Source organism: Pseudorca crassidens, chromosome 15 (assembly GCF_039906515.1).
Source record: "Pseudorca crassidens isolate mPseCra1 chromosome 15, mPseCra1.hap1, whole genome shotgun sequence".
Classification (NCBI taxonomy): domain Eukaryota; kingdom Metazoa; phylum Chordata; class Mammalia; order Artiodactyla; family Delphinidae; genus Pseudorca; species Pseudorca crassidens.
In genome coordinates, this window is record NC_090310.1 from 4,773,702 (window position 1) to 4,796,930 (window position 23,229).

Consider the following 23,229-nt stretch of genomic DNA (forward strand, 5'->3'; position numbering starts at 1 on the left):
TTTAGTCCCTGTGACGACCTCCTGAGGGTGGCTCCATCTTAATTCCTGTGTCACAGCTGGGGAGCGGCCAGGGAGCACAGAACCCGACTCTGAGACTCATGCCTGGAACTGTGGTGCTTCCTGGGCTCTGGCAGACTCTGGGGTTGGTTCGTAGGTGGCCTTGAGCCCGGCCTAGGTGGCCCAGGCCCCTGGCCAGCCCCGTGGTGTCTGCTGACCCGTCTCGGACATGGGTGTTTCATCTGCTGTGCCTGGGCTGCGGCGAATTGCACCACAGGCTTCGTTTTGTGTTACTGTTCACCTAAAAGAGTTTTTGAAATATTAATTCTCGGTTCCATTTGACAACTTACTTGTAATTATGTTGTGTGAAAAAACCACTTGACACATTTAGTCTTCATGTTTGCTTTTTCTGGGAATAATTATCAAGATTCTCTGGTTTTGTAGACTTGGTTTCAGCACTTGTAGTCAATGCCAGCCGTCATAACAAAATACCGTACACTGGGTGCCTTAAGCCACAGATTAATTTTTCTCACAGTTCTGGAGGCTAGATGTCCAAGATTATGGTGAGGTTCTGGTGAGGACCCTCTCCCTGACTTGCAGACGGCTGTCCAGTTGCTGTGTCCTCACATGGCAGAGAGGGTCGGGCTCTCTGGCATCTCTGCTTATAAAGACACTGATCCCATCAGACCAGGGCTCTGCCCAAATGACCTCATCGAACCCAAATCACCTCCCAAAGGGCCCACCTCCTAATACCATCATATTGGGGATTAGGACTTCAACATGGGAATTTTCAGGGGACACACGCATTCAGTCTGTAACAGCACCGGATGATCTCACAATTCAAACTTGCGTCTCCGCCATGGCCCAGGCCCCTATTAAACCACGTGACATTGTGAAACACGAGGCTCTTGTCAGAGTGAATTCGTTCTTTCAGGCCAGGAGGAAGATTTAAGTCCCAGAGCGCTAACACACTGAGCAAGGAGCTTTGGCTTGTTCGGGTATGGGGATACCCAGGAGTAGCACTTGGGTTTATAAATACAGAAGAGAGACGGTTGATGAGATCAAGGAAGCTGAAAACACTCTGCAGACTCTCCCTTTTATTCCCAACTTCCTAGAAGTGCCTTTAAAAACATAATACATTGGGCTTCCCTGGTGGCGCAGTGGTTGAGAGTCCGCCTGCCGATGCAGGGGACACAGGTTCGATCGCTGGCCCTGGAAGATCCCACATGCCGTGGACCAAATAAGCTCGTGTGCCACAACTACTGAGCCTGTGCTCTAGAGCCCGTGAGCCACAACTACTGAGCCCGCGTGCCGCAACTACTGAAGCCTGTGCACCTAGAGCCCACGCTCCACAATGAGAGAAGCCACTGCAATGAGAAGCCCGCGCACCGCAACGAAGAGTAGTCCCTGCTCGCCGCAACCAAAGAAAGCCCGCGTGCAGCAACGAAGACCCAACACAGCCAAAAATAAATTAAAAAAAAAAAAAAAGAATCTGCCTGCCAATGCAGGGGACATGGGTTTGAGCCCTGGTCCGGGAAGATCCCACATGCCGCAAAGCAGCTAAGCCTGTGAGCCACAACTATTGAGCCTGCGCTCCAGAGCCCCTGAGCCACAACTACTGAGCCCGTGTGCCACAACTACTGAGGCCCACGTGCCTAGAGCCCCTGCTCCGCAACAAGAGAAGCCACCACAATGAGAAGCCTGTACACCGCAACCAAGAGTAGCCCCCGTTCGCTGCAACTAGAGAAAGCCCGCGCACAGCAACGAAGACCCAAGGCAGCCAAATAAATAAATTTAAAAAATAATAGTAAAAATAAATTAAAAAAACCTTTAAAGAAACTGGAGTGGAGGAAATATTTCAAAAAAAATATTGGAATATTTCAGAACTAGATTAAGATCAAGTCCTCAAATTCAAAGGGCTCACCAAATGCCAAGCAGGGTACATTTCTTAAAGACCTATATGCATAGATATATTGAGTAAGATATCAGGAAACCTGTGGATTAAGAGAAGTGTAGGAAATTTCCAGGAAGGAAAGAGCAGATTCTCTAAGAAGAAACAAAATCACAGCAAGCTCGTCATCAGCAGCAGCGAATCAAGGACAACAGGGAAATCGTGTTTTCCGAAGTCTGGGGAAAAGTGATTTAAATTAACCACTAAGACCTTCTCTGAGCGCCAGAAATGGAGTAGTTGGAGTCGTACATCTCTGATCCGGAGGTGAGCCCAAGGGCGAGATGTGGGATTGAAAAGAAGAAGAGCAGAGAGACCAGAAGAACTTACGGTTAAGTCTACATAGTGATTGTTGTGAGAATACTTTTAAAAGCTAAGTCCCAGATTCTCTCAATGTGTAAGTAGCAAGAAGGAAAGGAAGGAAATTAAAAGCTGGCTAAGGTTTTCTGGATGTTGGTAGATGAATATAAGTTTAAAAATTTGTTAAAATTAAGAGTCGCCACTAAAAATAGCAATAAAATAGGGCTTCTGAATCATTAGCGTTTACCTGATGTATCTGTTTTCTAGGGCTGCCGTAACAAACCGCCACAACCTTGGTGGCTTCAATCAACAGAAACTCATTCTCTCGCAGTTCGGGAGCCCGGAAGCCCGAAGCCCAGGTGTGGGTGGGGCCTGTTCCTTCCCGAGGCTCCAAGGGAGCCTCTGCTGCAGCCTCTCTCGCAGCTCCCGGGGCTGCCAGCATCCTTGCCCGTGGCTGCATCCCTCCCGGCGTGTGACGTCTCCTCCTCTCTGGACAGGGGTGCGTGTCCTCAGGCCGAGAGCAGGCCTCTTCCTCTGCTCTGTCTCATCCCCTCCCAGGTGCAGCCAGCCCCTTTCTCCTTCGCAGCTGCTCTCTCTGCCTGTGGCCTGGGCTCACGCCAGTGGCTCCGTGTTCTCCACGACCAGGGAGGGCCTCCGTCCTTGCACAGGGAGCTCAGGCTTCCCTCGGGGCCTCCTCTGCCCGCCTTACGTGACGGTTAAGCACAGAAGGGCTCCCCTTGTGCCGAGCCCATCTGCCGTCCCGGATCCTGGGAGGTGGCTGGATGGTACTTCCTCTCGGATCCGAGTGATTGGGGAGCGTTGGGTTTTAGAGCAGGTCGTGTGCACCTGGAAGAATCCAGGAAAGCCTCATCCGCAGCCCGTTCAGTTCCGGGGGACACAGGCTGAGGGGGTTGCCGGGGCCCCTTGGCCGCAGAGATTGCCGGTCGGATGACTCTGCAGACAGCCGGCAGGGTGGGGAGAGAGCAGGGTCGGAAGGATGCAAGACCCTCTTGCAGCCTCGGCCCCGCTGAGGACACACAACCAGGTAGCATCCGCAGAAGGGAGGCTGGCCGCTGGGCCACCACCCTCACTGGTATCACAGCCGAAGTGGTCACGAAAGACCAGGCCGGAACTGTCACCCTGATGTGAGCCTCGATCCCCCAGGGAGCCTCTGCTTCTGCTGGTCCCTTTGTCCCCGACCTCTGGCTCCTGGGAGGCCCTCTCCCCTGCCCCTACCGTGTTGGGAGCGGCAGAGTCTCCCGTCTCCACCCACAGCCAGCCCGTGAGTCCTCACGACAAGGACTCCAAGGGCTCCATCGAGGCAGCTGGGGGCAGCTCTGCCTCTGGCCTCTTGGCAGGGCTTTTAGGTCAGACTTGGAGCCTCTGCCCAGCTTCACAGAGCTCCCCTCCCTCACAGAGCCCTGAGGGCATCCCCAGCCCTGCAGTCTCCCCTCGCCTTGCTCCATGGGCACCTGGGCGTGGCGTCGTGTCCCCTGAGTAAGTAGCGCCAGCACCGCCCTTGTCCGAGGCCTTGTTTTCCGGAATTTGGGTGAGGACAGGGCACACCTAGGATCAGAATGCTTTGTTCCAGTGTGTGTGTGTCTTCAGATTTGGCAGATGATACCCAGGTGGCTGTACCCACTTACGCTCCCACCAGAAATATAGGGCAGTTAATTTAAGATTGTCAGACTTAGTTTTTTTTTGGTAAACTTTTTTTTTTTTTTGAAGAATAACATGGTGCACAAATTTAAATGTACAGCTTGAAGAATTTTAACAAATTTAAGTACTCATGTGACCACAACCCGGAACAAGACGCAGCTGTGGAACGTCACAGGGCACCTTCCTGGCGTCTCCTCCTAGGGAATGAATTCTGAGCTATCAGCAGAGATGAGTGTTACCTTTTAAAAAATTGACGTAGGTGGAATTACAATATGCTGAGTCCTTTTATCCATGTCACGTCTGTAGATTCATCTGTGCTATTGTTTATTCCGTCTCGTGCTATAGTCTTCCATCATGTGAACGTGCTACAATGTACTTGTCGGTTCTCTTACTGACCCACTGTTGGGTTGTTTCCAGTTTTTAGAAATTCTGAATGAGGCTGCTGTGGACATTCATGTGTTTAAAAAAATGAATAGACCCTTCAGATGCATTCATGGGGCATGAGGGATCCCTGGTCTTGGGCCCTTAGGCTGTTAGCTGCATTTGTAGAAACAGCTTCTGGGCAGAATCCCCTCTTCCCTTACAAGCTTTCCAACATGTATTTTGAAACCAGCTCAGAAGCTCTGCCCGAGGTAAATTTTTGCTATTATTAGGGCTTCCCGTGAGACAGAGAAGCGATAGTTCGGGCCCAGCAGCCCCTCTGCATCCGTTCATAGAGACTGTTGGGCTGGTCTCCGTAGGTCCTTCCACGGGTGTGGATTTGACTGCTGTGTGCTCAGTGGCATGGTGACTGGTCACCTGTTCAGCCACAGGTGGCTGCACATCCGTGAAGACAGCTTATGCAGCGGGCTGTCTTCTCACGGCGGAGGTGGCCGCAGGGCGTCGAGTGGCTCCCAGGTGGCAGGGCTGGGGTCCTGTGTGCTTCCCAGCCTTTCCCTGTATGCCGGCTGCAAGGGCTCCTGCCATCACATCTGCATTCAGGGCAGGAAGGAGGAGGAAAGAGCTGTCAGGTCCCCTTTTATCAGGAAAGGAGCAGCTTTCCTGGGTCCTCCTCACAGACTTCATCTCTGTTTGACCAGATCTGTTCACAAGGTCATTTCTGGTTGCAGGGGAGTCTGGGAAGCGGGGCTTGGGATGGGTGTTGGGTTGGTCAACCATGTACGATGTGTTCCTGTCGCACACAGCACAGATCCTTTTCCCGAGCTGGGGAAATTCGGTGTCATTGTTCCTTCTGCCTTTATAATCTCTAATAACACTTAGAACGGTTTGTTCAGTAACTTGTTTGTCTCTTAGCCTGTTCATTTGCCACGAGGCGTGGAAGTGCTTTTCTCTGATGGGTAAAATGTGTTACAGTGATGTGAGAATCCCATCGTGCTCTTGTATTAGTTTTGCCATGTCCGAACCAGTAAGGTCACGACACTAAATGTATTTATCTTTGAAATACGAGTCTGGTGACCCTCCTAACCGGTGCTTCCTTTTGACGCTCCTATTCAGGGAATTCAGTTTCTAATAGAGAACGACCTGCTGCAGTGCTCCCCGGAGGACGTGGCCCAGTTCTTGTATAAAGGGGAAGGCCTGAATAAGACGGTGATCGGGGACTACCTGGGTGAAAGGTGAGTTCAAGGGCAGGGGGCAGCCTGCCCACCCGGGCCGACCCTTGCATCAGGGTCTATCACGTGGGCTCTGCGGGTGGCTGTGCTGGCCAAGCGAGTCCAGCGCAGCCACCTCCTCCCCTGTGCCCTTGTGAGCAGAGAGGTGTGGGTGTCCTGGGGCTGGGCGGGGTCGCTGTTCTTCTGGAATCCTCTGCTCATCCAGGAAACCAGGACAGAACCAAGAATGCCACTGCCTCCCGCTCCTTGCCTCGGAAAGCGTCTTTGGTTGTTTTGCACAGAAATACCCGGATCTCTCAGCTGTCGCCTTTCCCCTGTTAGTTGGGGGTATGAGTAAAGGTAGAAGGTTGTTATTTTTTAAATGGAGAGCGGCCAGTCAGGCTTACTTTCTCGACCTTCTCCACTTAAAAGTCCACTGACTCTGCTTAACAGAGGGCAGGGCAGGAGTCCTCAGGCAGCGCTTCCCCTGAATGTGTCAGAATAGACTTGGGCAAGGAGCAGACAGCAGTGTTTTTAAACAGAAGGCCAGCAGTCGCTCAACCAGCGTGGTTTCTGTTTCGAGCTTTTCATTAAAAATACTTGATCAAAAGTGAAAAGCAGAACACTTCCCAGCTCACTCTGTGAAGCCAGTGCTACCTGATACCAAAATCAAAGACATCACAGTAAAAGAAGTCTACAGACCAATATCACTTATGACTGTAGAAGCAGAAATCCTCACCTAAATCCTAGCAAATCAAATCCAGCAATATCGAAGGATTATGCACCAGAGCCCTTGAACAGCACGGGTTTGAACTGTGCAGGTTGACTCGTATGTGGATTTTTTTCCGTAGTAAATACTACAGAACTACGTGATCCACGGTTGGTTGAATCTGCGGATGCAGAACCGTGGAGATGGAGGAACCCCGTATGTACAGGGCTGTGTAAGTTTACACACATTTTCAACTGAGTGGAGGGTCGCTGCCCCTAACCCCCATGTTGTTCAAGGGTCAAGTGTATTCATTATCTTACGAATGCCAGGTTAGTTCAACATACGCAGATCAGTTATCAATAGATGCGATGTCAGTAGAATGAAGAGCAAAACCCACACGATCATCCCAGTAGATTTAGGAAGAGCATCTGACAACATTTACTGCTTCATAATAAAAACACTCCAACTAGGAAGAGAAGGGAACTTCCTCAGCATTATAGAGGGCACCTGTGAAAACCCCACAACTTCATGCTTTCCCCTGAAGATCAAGACTGTTCTCAGCACTTCCATTCAACTTGGTACTGGCAGTTTGAGCCAAGGCAGTTAGGCAGGAAAATGAAATTAAAGGCATCTAATTTGTAAAGGAAGGATTAAAACCGTTTCTATTTGCAGATAACATAATCTGGCATATGGAAAATCCTGGGGAATCACTAACAAGCTGTTAGAACTAATAATTTCAGTAATGTTGCAAGATATCAGATCAATATACAGTTTCACTCATATGTCTGTACAGTAGCAATGAAAATGCTAAAAAGGATATTATAAGAAAACAGCTCCATTTACAGTAGCATTAAAAAGAATAAGACACTTAGGAATAAATTTTAACAAAAGAACACAATTTTTACTCTGAAAACTGTAACGTATTATTGAAAAAAATTAAAAGATCCAAATAAGTGGAAAGACATCCATGTTCATGGATTAGAAGACTTAATATTGCAAAAATGGCGGTACCTTCCACACTGATAAACAAATTTAACACGGGACTTCTCTGGTGGCGCAGCAGCAGGGGACACAGGTTCGAGCCCTGGTCCGGGAAGATCCCACATGCTACGGAGCAACTCAGCCTGTGCACCACGACTACTAAGCCTGTGCTCTAGAGCCCGTGAGCCACAACTGCTGAGCCCGTGTGCCCCAACTACTGAAGCCCATGCGCCTAGAGCCCGTGCTCCACAACAAGAGAAGCCTCCGCAGTGAGAAGCCCGTGCACTGCAACGAGGAGTGGCCTCTGCTTGCTGCAACTAGAGAAAGCCTGTGCGCAGCAACAAAGACCCAACGCAGCGAAAAAATAATTTAAAAATTTTTTAATTAAAAACAAACAAAACAAATTTAACATACTCCCTAGCAAAATCTGAGCTAACTTCTTTGTAGAGGTTGACAAGCTCATCCCGTAATTCATGTAGAAATTCAGGGGACCCAGAATAGCCACAACTGTCTTGGAAAAAGAAGAACAAAGTTGGAGAACTTACACTTGCCCATTACAAAACAGACTAAAGCTACACTAATCAAGACAGTGTGGTATTGGCATAAGAGTAGAAGGAAAGGCCATGGAATAGAATTGAGAATCCAGAAATAAACCCTCATATAGACATCAACTGAGGGGCCAACACAATTCAACGGGGGAACGAATGGTCCTTTCAGCACGTGGTGTGGGGACCGCTGGACAGCCACCTGCAAAAAGAGTGTCACTGGGTCACTCACCATATACAGAAATTGAAGTGGGTCAAAGACCTAAGTATAAGCACTTAAACTATAAAACACTGAGAAGAAAACACAGGGGTAAATCTCTGTGACCTTAGATTAGGCAAGGGTTTCTTAGATACGACAGCAAAAGAAAAAAGTAGAATCATCAAATTTCAAAACATCTGTGCTTCAGAGGACATCCTCAAGAAAGGGAGAAGACAACCCAGAGAATAGAAAATATTTGCAGGTCATATATAAATGTGATGGAGACTTGTATCTAGTATATTAAAAGAATTCTTACAACTCAATAAGACAAATAATTATAAAATGGGCCGAGGATCTGAATAGACATTCATCCAAAGAGGATATATACATAGGCATATGATAAAGCTAATAAGCGTATGATGAGATGCTCAACATCAGTAGTCATCAGGGAAATGCAGCTCAAAACCACAGTGAGACAGCACTTCATATCCACCGGGAAGGCTATAATTAAAGAAGATGATAAATGTTGGTGAGGATGTGGAGAAACTGGAACCCTCATACACCGCTATATAAAAAATGGTGCAGGGCTTCCCTGGTGGCGCAGTGGTTGAGAGTCCGCCTGCCGATGCAGGGGACGCAGGTTCGTGCCCCGGACCGGGAAGATCCCACATGCCGCGGAGCGGCTGGGCCCGTGAGCCATGGCCGCTGAGCCTGCGCGTCCGGAGCCTGTGCTCCGCAACGGGAGAGGCCGCAACAGTGAGAGGCCCGCGTACCGCAAAAAAAAAAACAAAAAACAAAAAACAAAACGGTGCAGCCACTTTGGAAAGTAGTTGGCAGTTCTTCAAAATGGTAAACTTACCATGTGATCCAGTAATTCTACTCTAGTTACAAACCCAAGGGGGAAAAAGAAACTTGCATGCACAAAAACTTGTGCACCAATGTTCACAGCCACATTACAGCCCCAAAGTGGAAACAATTCGAATGTCCAGCAACTGACGAATGGATAAAGAAAATGTGGTCTCTCCACACAATGCAATGTTATTTGGCATTAAGAAGAAAGGAAGTATCGATACATGCTACAACATGGATTTAAAACATTCAAAACATTATGATAGGAAAAGAAGTCAGTCACAAAAAGGCCACGATGTCGTGTTATTCCATTTTATATGAAATGCTCAGAATTGGCGGATTTTTTTTTTAGAGACAGAAAACAGGGGTTGCCTGGCGCTGGGGCACCGTGAGGATTGGGAGGCGATGGTTCAGGTGTGGGCGTTCTTTCCGGGGGAATGAAAATGTTCCAGAATTGCTCGTGGTGATGGTTGCACAGATCTGTGATATACTAAATACACTAAAAACTGTTGAGTTATACACTTGAAATGGGTGAACTATATAGATTGTGAATTACGTTTCGACAAAGCTGTTTTTTAAAAAAATGGAAGGGTCTCCTAGGAGTTCAGGCACCGAGTCTAACAGGCACCTAGCACAGGACAACGTGCTAGGAGGGCCAGAGTCTGAGTGACTCCCCGGTGTCCTCTGGCTGGTGTGCGACTACAGAGATTAAATTAACTATGACGTTAGTGTAATGCGCGGTCTGGCAGTGCCTGCAGATTTGTAGTCCAAAAATATGGGGACGTCCCTGCTGGCACAGTAGTTAAGAATCTGCCTGCCGATGCAGGGGACACAGGTTCGAGCCCCGGTCTGGGAAGATCTCACGTGCCGCAGAGCAACTAAGCCCGTGCGCCAGAACTACTGAGCCTGTGCTCTAGAGCCCGCGAGCCACAACTACTGAAGCCTGCCTGCTGCAACTACTGAAGCCCGCGTGCCTAGAGCTCGTGCTCTGCCACAAGAGAAGCCACCGCAATGAAGAGTAGCACCCATTCGCTGCAACTAGAGAAAGGCCGCACGCAGCAATGAAGACCCAACGCAGCCAAAAAAGAGAAAGAAATGAAGTCCTGGCTCCGTGCCAGGCACTGTTCTAGGTGCTTGGGTGGCGTTGGTACCTCCGCTGTGGAACTGCGTTGGCTGCAGTAATACAGACAGTACATAACAAGCAAACTAAATAAGCAAACATGGTATGTCAGAGGTGACCAGGGCAAAGGGACCGCGCAAGAGCTGGGCGAGTGGGTAGCAGTGTGACAGGCTGGTCAGGGCGTCCGACTGGGGCGGCGGCACCTGTGTGGGGATGCGGGGAGGGGCGGCTGTGCTCAGGGTGATGGGAAGTGGGGGTGTGGAAGGCTCCCGGCGGGGGAGGGGCAGGGCTGTGTGTTCCGTCTGGAGCAGATGGTCCCCGTGCGGAGCGAGCGGCAGAGCGGAGGCGGGAGCGGGGAGGGTGGCTCTGGCCAGGCTGGCGGCTGCTCCGGAGGTGAGAGGCGCTCTGGCTCTGGCTCTGAGGTCCAGGGAGAGCTGGGGGGAAGGTCTGGCAGGGGTGATGCGGCGGCGAGAGGCTCCGGGCCGTGGGGCATCGGGGCGAGGAGCTTGCGACGCCTGGTGGACGGTCGGGTGGAGAGCTCTGGAGAGTGGCCTGGCCTGCAGGCAGTCCCTGGAGGGCTGGCGCGGAGGCAGAATTGAATTCGCAGGACTGAGGCCCCCGACACCGCCCTCCAGCGAGGGATGGGTGGAGCCCCCCTGCCTTGGGGGGCTTCACACTGGCTGCAAGCTGAGCACTGAACACCTGTGAGCCCGGACCCCCCGCTCCTCCTCTCCGGGTGGAGGTGGCGGCCTCACGGCGGGGCTCCCTGAGCTCCGGGACCCTGCTGTGTGCCGTCTTGCCTTCAACGCGGACTTTAGAACAGACCGCTGTGCTGGGTCACAGGCCTGTCCCTGCTGCACAAATCTGTACCCCAGCCTGCCTGCCACTCCTCTGGTGCTCAGCACGCTTGCGCGCACGCACGCACGTGTACACACACCCACCCGCCCCGAGCGTGCCCTTTACGAAGTCTCGCGGCCTTTCAGCAGGACACCAGCTGGTGGGTGCAGCGTTGGACAAACCAGGGCCCGAGAGCCAGTCTTTCCAGCGGGCTGAGTGCTCACTGCTTCCCGGGAGGGTCCCATCCACACCCCTTTCTGCACACCCAGGGCTTGGAGCCCCAGGGCCCTCAGGCAGCAGCCCCACACCTGCCACCAGCTCATCTCAAAGAAAAAGGAGGGGGTGAAGTTGCAAAACATACTTTGTGCTGGGGCCTCTTCCCACCTCGGGTGTCATCCTTAGCCCTCGGGTGGGTGGTGTCATCGCAGTCTCAGGGGTGCTGAGCTGCAGCCGTTCCTTGCTGTTGACAGGTCATGGGCCTGTACCTGTGGAGGTGAGCATCTTCAGGTGAGGCCTGGCCTGCTCTCCCGGGAGGGCGAGTTACAGGTGTCCCCATGGTCAGTGGGAGCGGCTTGGAGTTAAAATGCCAGTGTATTGAGCTGTCGCTGTTAATGTCATTTCAGTTTTTTTGTCATAAAACTTTACCTTTTTTACTGTGTTCTCATGCTAAGTTTCGTTTTTAAAAGCTAGTTATTAACGTAAGGCGTTACTTCTCTTCCAAACCATCCTTTCTGGGTCCAGGACTGTGCTTTCTGCCTTATGACCCTGGAGGAGTTGCTTGCTGTCTCTGAGCTTCAAGATCCCACCTGGGAGGTGGGAACGAGATTAGCATCTGCCTCGTGGTGGTTTTGGAGGTTGAGGATCTGTACCAAGCACCTGGGTCGGTGCCTTACAGCTCAGTGCAGGGAACTCGGAACGTTGGCCATCAGGCTTGTATTTGGGCTCTTTTCCTAACTCGTACTGATGGTGAAGTAAACGCTTAATATCCTACTGGGTCTCCTTTGTTTTCAGCCTGAAAACAAACGCACAGTGAAAAATACCTGATCTTTTAGTCCTGTGACGATAAAAACCATGAAAACTTGCTCTAGGAGGTGTCGTTTAAAATTATTGAAATACATGCAGTGAGGCTGTAGAATACGTTTTCTCTCCCAGGGATGAATTTAACATCAAGGTTCTTCAAGCCTTTGTGGAACTCCACGAGTTTGCCGATCTCAACCTTGTACAAGCCTTAAGGTGAGTGTTTCATCACCTGCTCTTGTGCAGAGGGAGGGAGGGTGGCCCAGCGGTGCCGGGTGACCCACTGGCAAGCTAAGGGCCTCTGCAGACCTGCAGCCTGGTGGGGAGGGTGGGGAGGGGAGGGGAGAGGGGAGGGAGGGGGGGGTGTCGGGCCACGCCTGAATCCTTGTGGCCGCTGGTCCTGCGTTCCATTCATAGTTGCTTTGCTTTTTCATTTTGTGTGATATTTGACAGTTGTGGGCGTGCCTCCTTCCCACTTCTGCACGTGGTCTCAGCGCCGCCCGGGCACGGGCCCACTTTACGCCACATTTGGCCTTGAACACCAACCGTGTGGACACCCAGCATGTGCCTGGGAGGGTGTGGGTTTCCTGCCATCGGAGGCCACCCCTGGCCCCAGTGTGCCCGACGGCCTTGGCTGGTCCTGGTCTGGCCTTTCTCCTCCGTGCTCTGCCCCAGCTCGAGCCTGTTTCCTTGTGGCCGTTCCCCCACCTGTGGACCAAGGTGGCAGCCGTGTTGCTGTCTGACACTCGCGTCTGTGGGCTCAGCTCCTGGCCTCGGCTGAAGGACACACTGGCGGGTTCCAATCCCGTAGCCGTGGTTCAGGAGTTTTAGATTCAGTGTTTGAAAATGGTGTCACGGGGAGGTGCAGGCTTGGCGAGCCTGGGGTGCGTCCACGTGGATTCTGTTCCTCTGGGTCAGTGTCTGGCGCAGAGCCGCGGGGGCTCCCGACTCGCTCCCGCAAGTGGGTGGCGGAGCACAGACAGCGGCTGTGCCACTGTGTCCCGTGGGTCCCCGCGCTCCGCCCGCAGCCCCGACCGGGGCCTCTAGGCGCGGAGGCGCCGCCCAGCCGGACCGTGGAGACGCGCATGTCCCCCTGGTTCTCGTACCCCTGCAGGCAGTTCCTGTGGAGCTTCAGACTCCCGGGCGAGGCGCAGAAGATCGACCGCATGATGGAAGCGTTCGCGGCTCGCTACTGCCTGTGCAACCCCGGCGTCTTCCAGTCCACGGGTGAGCGCGGGCTGCGGGCGCGGGGCACACGCAGGGGCGTCGCGCGCTGGGCCAGCGCTGACGCCTCGCGGCCCTGACTCCCCCCAGATACGTGCTACGTGCTGTCCTTCGCCATCATCATGCTCAACACCAGCCTTCACAACCACAACGTGCGCGACAAGCCCACAGCCGAGCGCTTTGTCACCATGAACCGCGGCATCAACGAGGGCGGGGACCTCCCTGAGGAGCTGCTACGGGTGAGCCCCCGCGTCCCCCGTCCCCGATCTCTGTGCTCAGGAGCGTCAGGCTCAGCTCAAGGGCAGCGGCACCAGGTCGTTTGTTTCACGGCGTCTTAACAGGGTCCCTGGGCCCCGTGTTGGGGGGGTGACGCGGGGGCGGCCGTTCCTCCTTCGCCTGAGTCCCCGCGCCCGCTGCCTTCCCGCCTCGCAGAACCTGTACGAAAGCATCAAGAACGAGCCGTTTAAGATTCCCGAGGACGATGGCAACGACCTGACGCACACGTTCTTCAACCCGGACCGGGAGGGCTGGCTCCTGAAGCTGGGTGAGCGGCGCTGGGGGCGGGACCGAGCCGAGGCCCCTCCTCCCGCGGCAGCAGCCCCAGCGGTGCCTCCCCGACCGGAGGCACGAACGCTCCACTGAGCATCCCACGCGCCCTGCCGAGCGAGGCCATTCTGCCGGGGCCGCACGCAGTGCCCGTCCCAGCAAACTGCCCCCCCTAGTGTCCAGATAAGCCCACGGCAGTTTCTGTACCAGAGGCAGGCGCCGCCACCCCGGAACCTGCCGCCTCTCTTGGTTTGGTGTGGCTGATTTTTGATGAGTGGTTTAAATGTGCCTTCTTGTTGTTTTCCTTCTGCTTGTGGCTCCCACCTTTCTGTTCTGTGACGGGCTGTCCCTGCTTGTTCTGCGTTAGGAGGTACGTACCCAGTGGCTTCCTGCCCCTTCCCAGCTTCTTTTTCCTCTCCTTTCTCTCTGTCGGTTTGTGTGAAGCTCTGACTTGGCTGTCATCCATCTGGCCCTTATGGCTTCGGACGTGCTGGGGTCACCTCATCCTCCTTGCAGGGTGCGGCGGCCATGACGCCCACCGGGGCTGGGTGAGGAGTGAGGGACCGGAGGCGCGTGGGGATGCCCAGGGGGGACAAGCTCACGCCTCCGGGTCCTCAGGGCCTGAGCCGGGAGGTCTAAATCACCCGCCGCCCACTCAGCGGGCGGTGCATGTCTGCACCACCTGTGTAGAGTCCAGCAGCGTTTTAAGGACTTCATAACCACTGACAAACAAGTAGGATAGCATTTTTATTTTCTGGGCAATTTTAGGAATTGGTAGGGGTTTTTTACTCTGGTCGGGGTTGGGATTTCCACCTTCCTGTGACATTGGAGCCTGAGAGATCTGACACATCACCCAGGCATTGTGCAAACACCGGGGCCTACGGAGTTCTGGTGACTTCGTGCCTTTAACTGAGAGGGGATAAGCATGGGCCTGGTGACAGTGTGACAGTGTGGAGGGCGTGGGGGTGCGCAACGCCAGTCAGCTGTTCTGATTTGGGGTCTTGCTCTGACCTTCCTCTGGCTACGCCAGGGTTTGGAAGAGTTCTGGATCTTGGCCTAAAAACCCAGAACTGTAGCCTTGGACTTGAATGGCTGAGTAACCTTCCAGAGGCACCAGATTTTGAGATCCCATGCAGCCTGTGGTCCCAGGGTGAGGGCAGAGGAAGGTGCCCAGAAGAGCGCTTGGGCCCTTCCTGTTGCTGTGTTGCCAGCAAGTGTCCCCCTCGGAATGGTGACAGCACAAGCGGGCCCGGCAGCCAGTGTGCCCCAGGGCCAGCGGGGATGTGGCTGGCTCTGGAGACTGAACAAAATGAGTGACAACAGGCCTGTGACCTGATTGAGCAGATAAGCGGGCCACAGCGCCAGTGCACAGAGCACCGTCACGAGCCGCAGGGCTGGCTGGCACCCAGCGTCTGCTGCTTCCCTGCTCCCGAGGCCCCGTGCTCGTGTCCTCGTTAAGGCTACAGAGCTGGTGGTGGCGCAGCTCACACCTGGAGCCCGGAGCCTTGGCTCCCGAGGCAGTTCTGCTCTCAGGGCTCTTAGCGTCCCCAGGGGGATCCCAGCACACTGGTGGCCCATCTGCACTCCAGACTTCTGCCAACAGTTCTGACGCTGGCCAAGCTGCTGGGAAGGGTCACTGGGTGTCAGTCCCCGAGGGACCGAGGAGGCGGTCTGTCTGCAGGAAGCAGATGCGGAGGCTGCGTTGGGTTGGGCCTGGGTGCAGCGCCTATACTCGGTGAGGACACGCAGCCCTGGTCCCCTGCATGGCCTGGACACATGGGCAGAGAAGCCAGAATTGTGGCCACGCACGTGCTGGGATAGGAACGGAGATCGCAGTGTGACTTGCTTGGTTGTTTCTCATCGTGAGTTAGAGGACACTGCACTCGAGGAGGCCCGGGTGCCCTGCCAGAGCAGAGCTTGGTGGTGTCGCTTCGCGCTGGTACAGTAAATACCACGTAGTCACTATGTTTTGAGAATGAGTCAGTTGTGTCAACGCAGACAGGAGTGCGGTCAGAGTGGGGCTGGCGTGGAGAAGAGGCGTGCGCGATGTGCACGAGAGCACGTGTCTGCTAACAGCCGTGCCAGCAGCAGGGTGTTTACAAAGAGAAAGTGGGTGCTTATACTAGTCAGGTGTTGCCAGGCTCCTTCCTATAGGTGTGTGTGTGTCCCCGCGTCCTGAAGTCCAGCCGCAAACACGTGCATGAGTGGAGCCGCTCGGTCTCCCTCATCAAAACCTGCTGGGGCTCGGAGACCAAGAGCATCACCACCAGCCACCCTGAAAAGGAGCTTGGGGCTGGGCTGGGCTCAGGGGTCAACGCAGACCACACACCTCCATCTTGATGCCCACAGCCCCCAGCCCGAGAGGCTCCCCTGGTCTCAAGAGCTGGACCAGGGAGGGCTCCTCCAGACTTGCCACTGAACTTGGGCGCAGGGTGGGTGGGAACCCAGGTACGAAGAGCCGAGAGGCCTTCCAGGGAACAGAGAGCCCTGATGGGCCTGCACGCAGGGTTCGGGGAGTGAGAACCCAGCCCATGGGTCTGAGAGACACGGGTTGGGTGGTGCCTCAAGGGGATGGAGGCCTTGGGGGGATGAAGGCTTCTGATGGGGATGGGAAGCGAGATGGGGGGAGATGGGGAATCTGGGGACTTTCCTTCAGGGCATGGCTGAGGCTGCCTCCCCGCATGGCCGCCCCGTATACCCAGCCTGCCTGCGGCCGTCACGAGGACAGGCGTATCATCAGTGACGCAGGGATGAGGGTCTCAGTCCCTGAGGACCCCTCAGTGGCACTGAATCTGAAGGCGGGGCTCCCTCCCTGCAGCTGGGTGTCCTCATGCGTGTCTCTCCCCCCCCCCGCCCCAGATCTCCACAAACGTCAGGCCCTCGTGCCTCGGCCCTCAGGGTGACCTTCATGTCCCTTCATGTCCCCCTGTGTCCCTGTCTGGGCTCCCCAAGCTCCTCACAGCAGGGACCGGGTTTATGACCCTTGGCCATGAGGGTCTTGCCTGCCTGCACGTCCCCTGGGGAGCAGTGAGTCAGGGGAGTCGCTGCTTACCTTGTGCCCGTAGATCGTGGGCATCTGTCACCAGGCTCATGTTTTCTCTTTCAGTTTTTGTTTTTAAACTTTGTATCAGGAGCAAAAACTAGAAATGGAAACCAGTTTGTTTCTGCTGTATATTTGAGGGTAAAAGAGATTTTCTTTTCCATAGTGTAAAGAGAGTAGGTGCAGATGAGCTCTGTGTGTGCTGTGTGTGTGTGTGTGTGTGTACACGTGTGTGTCCCAGATCTTAAGAGATTAATTCAATCTAATAATTCCCTGGGCCAAGGCGTAATCGATTTTGATGGATCCCAGAGCCGCCTGAAGTCCTCAGTAATGTGATGATGGCCCTGACGTAACGGGATTAAGTCCTGGACAGACCTGCATCCTGTTGTCATTTCCATGTGGGGAAATTAAGACCATTCATCATGACTAACTCTTGCAGGAAGCAGATTTGGGAAGCGCTCATCTGGGTGCCGCGCAGGCAGGCGGGGTGCATGCGGGGCGGGCCAGGCAGCACAGCACGGCCAGCATTTGGCTGAGTGGCGGGCGGAATCGGGGGGCAGAATGTGAAACATTTTCCTCGAGGAAGGAAACTTAAAACGCAGCTCGGCCCCTGTGGCATTTATGAAAAGCGCACTAACTTGTGTAGGGCCCGCGCCGCCCTGACTCACGGGGTCCCTCTGCTCTTAGGGGGGCGCGTGAAAACCTGGAAGCGGCGCTGGTTCATCCTCACCGACAACTGCCTTTATTACTTTGAATACACGACGGTAAGTGCAGGGCAAGTGCGGGGCTGCCCGTCCTCCGCGTCGCGTCGCGGGACCCTCCGCGGGTGCCGGGGGAGGCTGGCTGAGCGCTCTCCTCCCGCAGGATAAGGAGCCCCGGGGAATCATCCCGCTGGAGAACCTGAGCATCCGGGAGGTGGAAGACCCGCGGAAACCCGTAAGCTGGCTTCCCTGACCCCCGCCCTCCCTCCCCTCCCCTCCCCTCCCCTCCCCTCCCCTCCCCTCCCCCCGGCACCGGTTGACTGTCGTGTCTGTCTCCACCAGAACTGTTTCGAGCTTTATAACCCGAGCCACAAAGGGCAGGTCATCAAAGCCTGTAAGACGGAGGCGGACGGCCGGGTGGTGGAGGGCAACCACGTGGTGTACCGCATCTCGGCGCCCAGCCCCGAGGAGAAGGAGGAGTGGATGAAGTCCATCCGGTACGCCCCCGGGCCAGCGGGGGCGGGGCCGGAGGGCGGGGCCCGGGGCTGTGGGTGGGTCACATGGGGGTGGGGCAGAGGGGGCGGGGCCGCGCGGGGGAGGACCGGCCCTCCTCGCCTAACCGAGTTTCTTTCTCATTTTTACCCCAGAGCGAGTATCAGCAGGGATCCTTTCTATGACATGTTGGCCACGAGGAAAAGGAGGATTGCCAATAAGAAATAGAGCTTTCCTGGCCTGAGCAGCAGGTAAAAGTAAACTCAAACCCCGCAGCAAAGAGTGACTGGGGGCCTCCCCGCAACACCCTGGACCCGCGGCCTGGCTCCTCAGGGACGGCGGCCCCCGCTGGTCTCGAGGGGCCTCACGTCGTCCCTTCCCGCTGCCCTCCCGGCGCCGAGCGCATCCTTCTCGAAGTCTCGTCCAGCAGCTGCGCCTGGTGGTTCAGCCGTGAAAATCCGCGTGGCAGACGCGGGGTCACACGTGTTCCTTTGTGGCGGTGTTCGCCATTCTGGAAGCCGCTGTTTTGTATCATAACAGGAAAGGAAAAGCTACCAGTTTTTTATTGTTTTTTTTCTCAGATATATAGGATTATAGCTTTTATATGCCTTTTTATATTCTCAAATTATAATGAAAGATACTTTCTAACAGTAGTATTTTTAGAATGGCAGCTATAAATTTAACTTCTGGACACAAGAATATACTGTGCACTGAGAACAATTACATGTGTACACGTATGCAGTCCCCGGGGGGCTGGGGGGGCGCCCCGCCCGTGGGGGGCGCCCAGGGGAGCTCCTGGTGGAGGGAGGCGCACGTGTCCTTAACAGCCAGCACTGGGCGGGGCGGGGCGGAGTCCAGTCCTCTGGGACCGTTCAGCTCAGACTTTGTGGTCCCACAGATACTTTCTAAAGAGGCAAATTGTTAAAATATAAATTTCGGTTTGGGGCATTTGTCCTGTAACTTCTGAATCCCAGGATAGACAGCGTATATGTTGGACCACATGAAACTTCTCATGTTTGACCGTTTCTGACGCCCACAAACAGCAGTGTCCTGTGGTCCAGCTGAATACGTGGTTCAGACCAGCTGTGACCACTGTCTTCACTACTTGTTGGCAAAACGAATGCTTAGAATAATTTGACCACATTTCTTAACGTAATGAGTAGACCTATAAGGAGATAGGGATAACCTTATTCCATGTTTTCAGAGATTTGATCTTTCGTTATGGGGAGGGAAAAGAGCAGGCGGCGGGGTGGGGATGAAGAAGTGGAGCGCTTAGGCTTTTCTGTAAATAGTTTAAAACCCCAAACGTGCACTGGTGACGGGACTGCTGAAGATCGCCGACCAGGAGGTTGTCAGGTTGCTGGTGGCTGAATGAGAGAGAGGTGCTCAGTCGTGTGCTGAGGGCAGGCTGGAGCTGGGCCCCAGCACGTCGCAGAACTGGCCCAAGGGTGCACAGGTGGGCTGGCCGAGAGGCGCTGGATGCTGGGACATTTGGGGCTGGTGACAGATGCCTTTTTATTGGGAGCTTTATTTCCGCCGCCAGGACCCCTGCATGTACTACATAGGACCCCCTTGCCCACAGGGGCCGTTCCAGTGGAGGGTCCCTCCCCTGCAGGACCTCCTTTCCCTGCCCTCCTTTCCCTGCCAGCCGCGAAAGCACTCCCTCCGCTTGCACACTTGAGAGGTCATCACCTCTCCTGTGCAAAAGCAGAGTCCGAGAGTGGCAACCGCAGGCTGTACGCACTTACGTGGAGATGTAAAGAGCAGAAGGAACCGTTCCTGGGAGCTGCCTTGATGCTGAGACTGAACGGCTATGGGCCTTTGGCCTCGGTGCAGCTGACCTTGTAGCGCTAAGTCACACCAGACTGCGAAAGGGTCTGCACCCAGGACTCTCCAACATGCATCAAACTGATTTTTTTTGGTTCATTCCCAAGCTTTTAGGCTTTGCTACTGTACTGATACCTCAGATTGGACCCTGTAGTTTTGAGAAAGGCAAGTCAGCATTCCTGAAGCGCGTGACTGGCGTATATGCAACTCTGGCCCCAGTCTTCCGTGAAAAGGGACGCTGCCCAGACCACCAGACCAAACACTGCTGACGACGACCTGGCAGTGCCCTCCCCTCGGGCTGGCCCTGTGCCCGGGCTGCTTGGGGCGCGGGCTCCATCAGGATTTTGTGTGGAATAACCTGTCTCTCCTTTGTCTGACCCAGGTAGGACCCTGGGGATACAGGGCTTTCTGTCTTTCGGGTGTGCCTCAGGGTGGGGCTGGGAGAAGTGAGCATAAGGAAACACCTGGAAGAAATCTGTTCCTCTGGCCACCTGTGAAGGAGCCTTGCCTGAGGCCTGTTTGCCCAGAACGATGCAGAAGGCCATGGTGCTCAGAATCTGCCCTCGGGAGTATTACGTGAAATCGTGTAACTCCAGGTTTTGTGTGACAGTGTTAACCTGACGGGGCTGTGGGGTGGGGCCCGGCTGCCTGGACCTCAGCGTGGTCCCCCGTTCATCCCCCTCCCCACCCCCCTGTCTGCGCTCAGTGCTTGAATTGTCAGTCCCAACTCTGGCCAAAGAGCTCTCCTCCAGAGACGGAGGGCAGGAGGCAGGGAAAAGGGGGTCGCTGGGCGGGAGACGGCGGCTTACACGGCCCCACCAGCCCCCACTAACATGTGGGGTTTAATTGGCCCACCCTGGACCCAGACAAGCAAGTGTCTTCAGGATCACGGAACAGTGTTGAGCAGTTTAATGTGGTACCAGGTTGAGTCCAAACAGGAGCTGTTTATAGATGAAGCAGCATTTAATGCTGCATATAAAGCAATGCATATTTTTCAAGTTAAAATGCATATATCTACATAGATGTGCTTTGCTGAGAAGTCAGGTCTGTTGTAGACCAGAAACCACACATTGTGATTTCTTGTTTTATTTTTTTCTTAGAAAACATTTCTATTTACAGTAAATAGAGTTAATATGTAAATAATGTACATATATAATATGACTTCTGGAGTGTTATTCAGTGTATATACTCCAACTTGCATGAAGAAATACCCTATATCTATTATTGATATTTTGTTGTGAAGTGGATGGTGAAGTTGGAGAGTGAATGGCTGTCAAATTGCAAATACTGTGTTGGTTAAATAAAGACGCACTGTTAAAACAAGATTGCCTGTGACTGGGTTCTTTAAAGTAGGGAGGCTGTCGGGTCCAGCAGCCCACACCTGACTCTCCCTCACCCGTTTGGGGGCTGCACCTCCCAGTCTGGGACTGAGAGCCCGTGGCTTGCGCTTTCGAGGTTTTAGGAAGGTGAAGGCAAAGAGAAAGAAGTCCAAGAGAAGTGTCTGTAAGCAAGTGGGGAAAACAGCAGTAAAAGATGACACGAAAGGTTTAATTTGCTGCCATTTATATACTATATAAATTTTACATGCTGTATATTTACAGTGGGGCAAGTGCTTTTTTAATCTTTAAAAAAACAAAGATCAAACTTTAGACGTCTCTGAACAACACAAACTGTATAAACCATACAGATTATTCAGATACAAACTGTATTAAATACAGTTTTCCCCACTCCAACTCCTGATGCAGGACCAGTGAATTATAAGTGTATCACAGTTTGATAGCATATCCATATTAAAAATAAAATCACAGTATGATTTTTGTCTGTAACTAGAAACTTTAAGGGACCAAGCTGACAACTCAGACTCCAATATCATAGTCAAGACAAGAGACACTGTATAAAAAAGTGTTATGTAATAAAAACATACTGTAGGCCTTACAAATAATGTTCCGATTATACATTCATAATGTAAATACTCATCATAACTGGTAAATTGATTGGAATAGTTCCACAAAGTTCAAAAACAGAACTTGTCTATAAAATCTTCAAATCTTGAATACAACTAAAATATGAAGCAAATTAGTTTCTAGTATCAGACATTACAGAAAACAGACTGCTCTCAAAAGTCTAGTTGAGAGCTTGTGAATCTTTAAATAAGTTTTTAAATTAAATATACACACTGTCAGTTTGTACTTTTAATAATTCCATGGTTTCCCGGTTGGTCTTGCACCGGATGTCTAACTTGGAGGAGCATTACATGGAATACGAGTGATCAACCTGAGTCTGTGATTAAGCAGCATTTGAGATGTTCTAGTCCAGGGCGTTATTTTCAATGTGGTTTATATACACAGTATTTTACAATGGTCAGCAGTTGTAGAAAGTGTTCACCCATCTGGAATAAGGGTAATTAAGAAAAGGTAAAAACTAAAAAAAAAAGTCCTCCATGGTAAAATCTATACACTATTTACACTAAAGAAGCACCACGCAGATTTCAAGTTATTTTCTCTATTTGTAATTTAATGTGGGCTGGGGATGGCTTCTGTTGAACACGTTGAATCTGAAAGACAAGAGGCAGCGGGCGTTAGTTGGTCCAGAGGCAGGAAGTGGGAGCCCAGCGCCCCGTGAGCCCCGGGCGGGACTTCTCTTCTTCATTCACGCCCTCGCCTTAGCAGGCGCCCCCAGGTCTCTGGGGGGAGCCCGCCTGCCTCCCCGCGGGCGGTGAAGGAGCCGGCGGTGGCGCGGAGGCCTGCGCGGAGGGCGCCCTCTGCTGGGCGCGGTCCCGCCAGCCCGGCCGCCGCGGAGCCGCCGCAACCCGGCGATTCCCTTGCTCTAGGTAGGAAGAGGCTAATTCCTTAATGCGGCTCCGGTCTTCCCATTGATGACACGCTGTAAAGCGTGTTAATCAACTGCAAGTTAATCTCCTGCAGACAGTTCACTTAAGCCCCCCTTGCCGACTACCAGAAGTTACACGTTTGGACAAAATTCCCTCCGGAGAGCAACCCTGCAGCTGCAGCGCGCCCAGGACACCAACCCCACCTCCCGGGGCCACTGAGTACGAGGCCAGGAGGAAACGACACTCCAGGTTTTGATTTGCTGTGAAAAAGCACCCAAAACCCATTCCGATCAAACCAAGCCTGAGCCCTTTCGGTGCGCGGGGCGGGCGGTGGGCACGGGAAGGGCTCCCCTCTCTCGGCCCCTCAGGTGGGGCTGCGAGAGGACATGGCTTCTCCATCTTTCAAATGTTTATCAAATGACTTGATTCTGAAGCTTCTGACCTGGCCTCACTTTCTTACAACGAGGGAGGGAGGGAGGGAGCAGAGCGACTCTCTGACTTAAGGGGCCCAAATCCACCCCCACCACACAAGGACTGACTCCCCACCTGCTACCCCCGAAGCCGAGTCCCAAAGCTCCCTCCTCAGGGCCCCTCAGCGGCTCTACAAACAAACAGGAAGAACATAGACGAAAAGAGCTTACCGTAACCAGTGAATTTTTTGTCTTGAAGCCACGTTTTCAATCACCTAGAAAGCAAAGGTTAGGAAACATTTTAATGATGGTTTTGCAAAACTTTTAGTGCCTATGCTCCGTGTGCGTTACGTGATTACACTCAGAAGCAGTCCTCAGTAGCTTAATGTCTGTTGCCTGAAATCAGTCC

At 53.2% G+C, this 23,229-nt stretch overlaps 2 protein-coding genes across 7 annotated transcripts in view; one reads left to right on the plus strand and one right to left on the minus strand.

The window, feature by feature from the left end:
• CYTH3 (cytohesin 3) overlaps nucleotides 1-23,229 on the plus strand; it is a 94,650-nt gene that overhangs the window by 69,277 nt on the left and 2,144 nt on the right. For 4 of the 6 annotated variants that reach the window (XM_067705529.1, XM_067705532.1, XM_067705533.1 and 1 more), the window contains exons 5-13: nucleotides 5,399-5,517; nucleotides 11,886-11,966; nucleotides 12,865-12,977; nucleotides 13,065-13,213; nucleotides 13,407-13,518; nucleotides 17,248-17,324; nucleotides 17,425-17,496; nucleotides 17,604-17,758; nucleotides 17,909-20,903. In XM_067705529.1, the coding sequence (XP_067561630.1) occupies nucleotides 5,399-5,517; nucleotides 11,886-11,966; nucleotides 12,865-12,977; nucleotides 13,065-13,213; nucleotides 13,407-13,518; nucleotides 17,248-17,324; nucleotides 17,425-17,496; nucleotides 17,604-17,758; nucleotides 17,909-17,981 (951 nt within the window). In that variant the 3' untranslated portion in view covers nucleotides 17,982-20,903. Of the gene's footprint in view, nucleotides 1-5,398; nucleotides 5,518-11,885; nucleotides 11,967-12,864; nucleotides 12,978-13,064; nucleotides 13,214-13,406; nucleotides 13,519-17,247; nucleotides 17,325-17,424; nucleotides 17,497-17,603; nucleotides 17,759-17,908; nucleotides 20,904-23,229 lie in introns of those variants that run through there. The other 2 variants (XM_067705530.1, XM_067705531.1) reach the window with 2 other exon arrangements.
• USP42 (ubiquitin specific peptidase 42) overlaps nucleotides 21,127-23,229 on the minus strand; it is a 35,800-nt gene continuing 33,697 nt past the window's right edge. The window contains exons 17-18 of the mRNA XM_067705469.1: nucleotides 23,052-23,095; nucleotides 21,127-22,134 (exon numbers count right to left, since the gene is read on the minus strand). Coding sequence (XP_067561570.1) covers nucleotides 23,088-23,095 — 8 coding nt within the window. The 3' untranslated portion in view covers nucleotides 21,127-22,134; nucleotides 23,052-23,087. The remainder of the gene's footprint in view (nucleotides 22,135-23,051; nucleotides 23,096-23,229) is intronic.